The sequence below is a fragment of the Hylobates moloch genome, unplaced genomic scaffold, assembly GCF_009828535.3.
Source record: "Hylobates moloch isolate HMO894 unplaced genomic scaffold, HMol_V3 SCAFFOLD_14, whole genome shotgun sequence".
Classification (NCBI taxonomy): Eukaryota; Metazoa; Chordata; class Mammalia; order Primates; family Hylobatidae; genus Hylobates; species Hylobates moloch.
Window position 1 is genome coordinate 15,673,274 of NW_026652289.1, and position 3,152 is coordinate 15,676,425.

Here is a 3,152-nt window from a genome sequence, read left to right on the forward strand (position 1 = left end):
CTCAGAATACCCACAGTCAAGCTCAATAGAAGGGGTGGGGAGGCACTGTGTGTATCATCACCAATGTTTTTGAAAGCAAACCAAACCTTATTTCTGCAGAGAGAGAGAGAGAGAGAGAAAGAGAGAGAGAGAAGCCGATGGGCTTCTATAAACTGGAATGATTACACCGCTGTTAAAAACAAATGAATGTGTTGAGTTATAATTATAACCTAGGTTACTTAGTCATTTGATGAAAACACATTCACAAGAATGGGGGGATCCCAGATACTGCATCACACCCAGCAGTGTGAGGGTATAAACATCACTGGATCATTAGGCACAGGCAGGGACATCAGGGCATCTTCTCAGTGCAGCTCAGCTGAACTCACATCTCCTGTCAACATGTCCTACAACTGCTGCTCTGGAAACTTCTCCTCCCGCTCCTGTGGGGGCTACCTGTGCTACTCAGGCTACTCCTGTGGCTCCTCGTACCCCAGCAACCTGGTCTACAGCACTGAACCTTTGATCTCCCAGCACCTGCCAGCTGGGTTCCTCTCTCTACAAGGGCTTTCAGAAGACCTGCTGGGAAACCCCTAGCTGCCAGACGTCCTGTGTGGAGTCCAGCCCCTGCCAGACCTCCTGCTACCGCCCCAGAACCTCCTTGCTCTGTAGTCCCTGACAGACGACTTACTCTGGGTCTCTAGGCTGTGGATCCAGCAGCTGCTGCTCCCTGGGCTATGGATCGAGGAGCTGCTACTCAGTGGGCTGTGGGTCCAGTGGCTTCAGATCCCTGGGTTATGGAGGCTGTGGCTTCCCTTCCCTGGGCTATGGATCTGGATTCTGCCACCCAACGTATGTTCTCTTTAGGTCATTCCAGTCTTCTTGTTACAGACCAGCTTGTGGATCTGGCTTCTACCGATCAACTTGCTAAGGGCTGCAAACCTCCACGGTACAATTATTTCTCTCAAAGTCCGTCTCAGCTATCATCTGGGTAGAATCTATATTCTACTATCCAGAAGGGATAATTTTTTTAAACCTATTAATATTAAAATAACTTTTCTCATAGAATACTCATCTCTTTTTCTTCTGTTTTCTTGTATTTTCCCCTTCCTTCTCTAGTTAAAAATGGAGCAAGAGTTGATTTTTTTTTCTCCAAATAAACTCATTTAATCTGATATCAGATCACAAAGCTTGTGTTAATTTTCTTTATAAGATGTCTGTTGGGAATTTGAAATCCCCACTTTTTGTCTAAAAATAAAATATTCACTTTGAGGCAAAGGAGTAGCTTCCTTGATAGGCAGAGTTTTCTAACAACAGAGAGCTAGTTCCTGGGAATTTCTGACAAGTAGACTCAGAGATAGGACAGGAGATTATCTCTGCTTTTCTATTCATGGCCATTTAGGCCTAATCAGGACACTTCACTTTGGTTAAGCTACTCATGGGTCTAGTCTAGGAAGAAAAGATCCAGAGACAGCAGTGATATTTTAGCAAGTACTAGCCTGGCTGTTTTTATGAGAAAATTATCAAAATCCTTCCTGTAATCTTCCTTCCTAGACATATATAAGCCATAATGAAATTCTGAGGTCAGGATTTTAACTGACTTCAGTAGCTAGTGAAATGAAACAAACAGTTTAGGTATGCATGAAATTAAACATATATGCATTCCACTACAATAAGAAGAATATAATATCTAAGAGTTTTTTTTTTTTTTAATGTTGATGCTTCCCTCCCTCCTCCATTTATTGGGTCACTATAAAGCCATCTGTTGTTATAATAGAAGTCACCTGAAAACTGTCTGAAACCTGGCAGTATCAAGCGTAGGTGACACGGACTTAGAAATAAGACTTTACCTCTTGACATTCTGGGCTTGCATCTGGATGTAAAACTAGATAGTCCATTATATTCTTACATTAAGTGGAACACAATCATCTACATTTTCAAATATCTAAATGGATGTGGGTAGCCCATCGTTCACTGCTCTCACAGCTGTTTTCCTTCTCACTCTTCTTTCTATGGAAATTGGATTTTGTTTGTGCATCCCTCCTCGTCTGCACATAGTCCTGCAAATGAACGTGATTATGGCTTAGGCTTAAGGATTGAATTTGGCTACTCTAGAGCACCCCAATGCCTACTGAAAGTGATTGGCTCAGGAATGAGCATGTGATCTGAGGTAAGCCAATGAGAAACAAGGAGCCATGTGGAACAATGCTTATGGTAAAGTTCCTTCTCTGGGATTTCTTTTTTTTTTTTTTTTTTTTTTTGAGACGGAGTCTCGCTCTGTAGCCCAAGGTGGAGTGCAGTGGCGTGATCTCGGCTCACTGCAAGCTCTGCCTCCCGGATTCACGCCATTCTCCTGCCTCAGCCTCTCCGAGTAGCTGGGACTACAGGCGCCCGCCACCACGCCCGGCTAATTTTTTGTATTTTTAGTAGAGACGGGGTTTCACCGTGTTAGCCAGGATGGTCTTGATCTCCTGACCTTGCAATCTGCCCGCCTCAGCCTCCCAAAGTGTCTCTGGGATTTCTTAAAACGATTCTCTCTACCTCTGGACTTTGTTATATGTGGAATGCTGCATCCGATTTGCATATGGCCTGAATTTTTTTTTTTTCTTGAGGCAGGGTCTCCCTCTGTTGCCCAGGCTGGAGTGCAGTGGTGCAATCTCAGCTCACTATAACCTCTACCTCCTGGTTCCAAGCGATTGTCTCCTGCCTCCAACGATTCTCTCCTGCCTCGGCCTCCTGACTAGCTGGAATTACAGGTGCATGCCACCATGCCCGGCTAGTTTTTGTATTTTTTGTAGAAATGGGGTTTTGCCATGTTGGCCAGGCTGTTGACGAACTCCTGACCTCAAGTGATCTGCCTGCCTCAGCCTCCTAAAGTGCTGGGATTACAGGCGTGAGCCACCATGCCTGATCTAACCTGAAAATTAAACCATCAAATGAAAGAGGCCAGAACCAAGAGAAATGGAGGAGAACAGAACCTGAACCATCTCACTTCTGGACACTGGTTTATGTAAGCCCATAAAATTTCTTATCGGTTAAGCCATTTTGAATTACAATTTCTGTTACTTGTAGCTAACACGTTTTTAAATGAGACATTCATTTAAGACCTTCAACAATCCTCCTTCCCAATGAAGACCCCTTAATATAATTGTAAAGGCCATTTGCAGCCCATC

The 3,152-nt window shown here is 44.0% G+C and overlaps 1 protein-coding gene across 1 annotated transcript; it reads left to right on the forward strand.

The window, feature by feature from the left end:
- The first annotated feature begins 381 nt into the window (after positions 1-381).
- LOC116482394 (keratin-associated protein 23-1) lies at positions 382-584 on the forward strand. The gene has a single exon (XM_058427730.1). The coding sequence runs from the start codon at positions 382-384 to the stop codon at positions 574-576; it is 195 nt and encodes a 64-aa protein (XP_058283713.1). The 3' UTR covers positions 577-584.
- Positions 585-3,152: the final 2,568 nt, after the last annotated feature.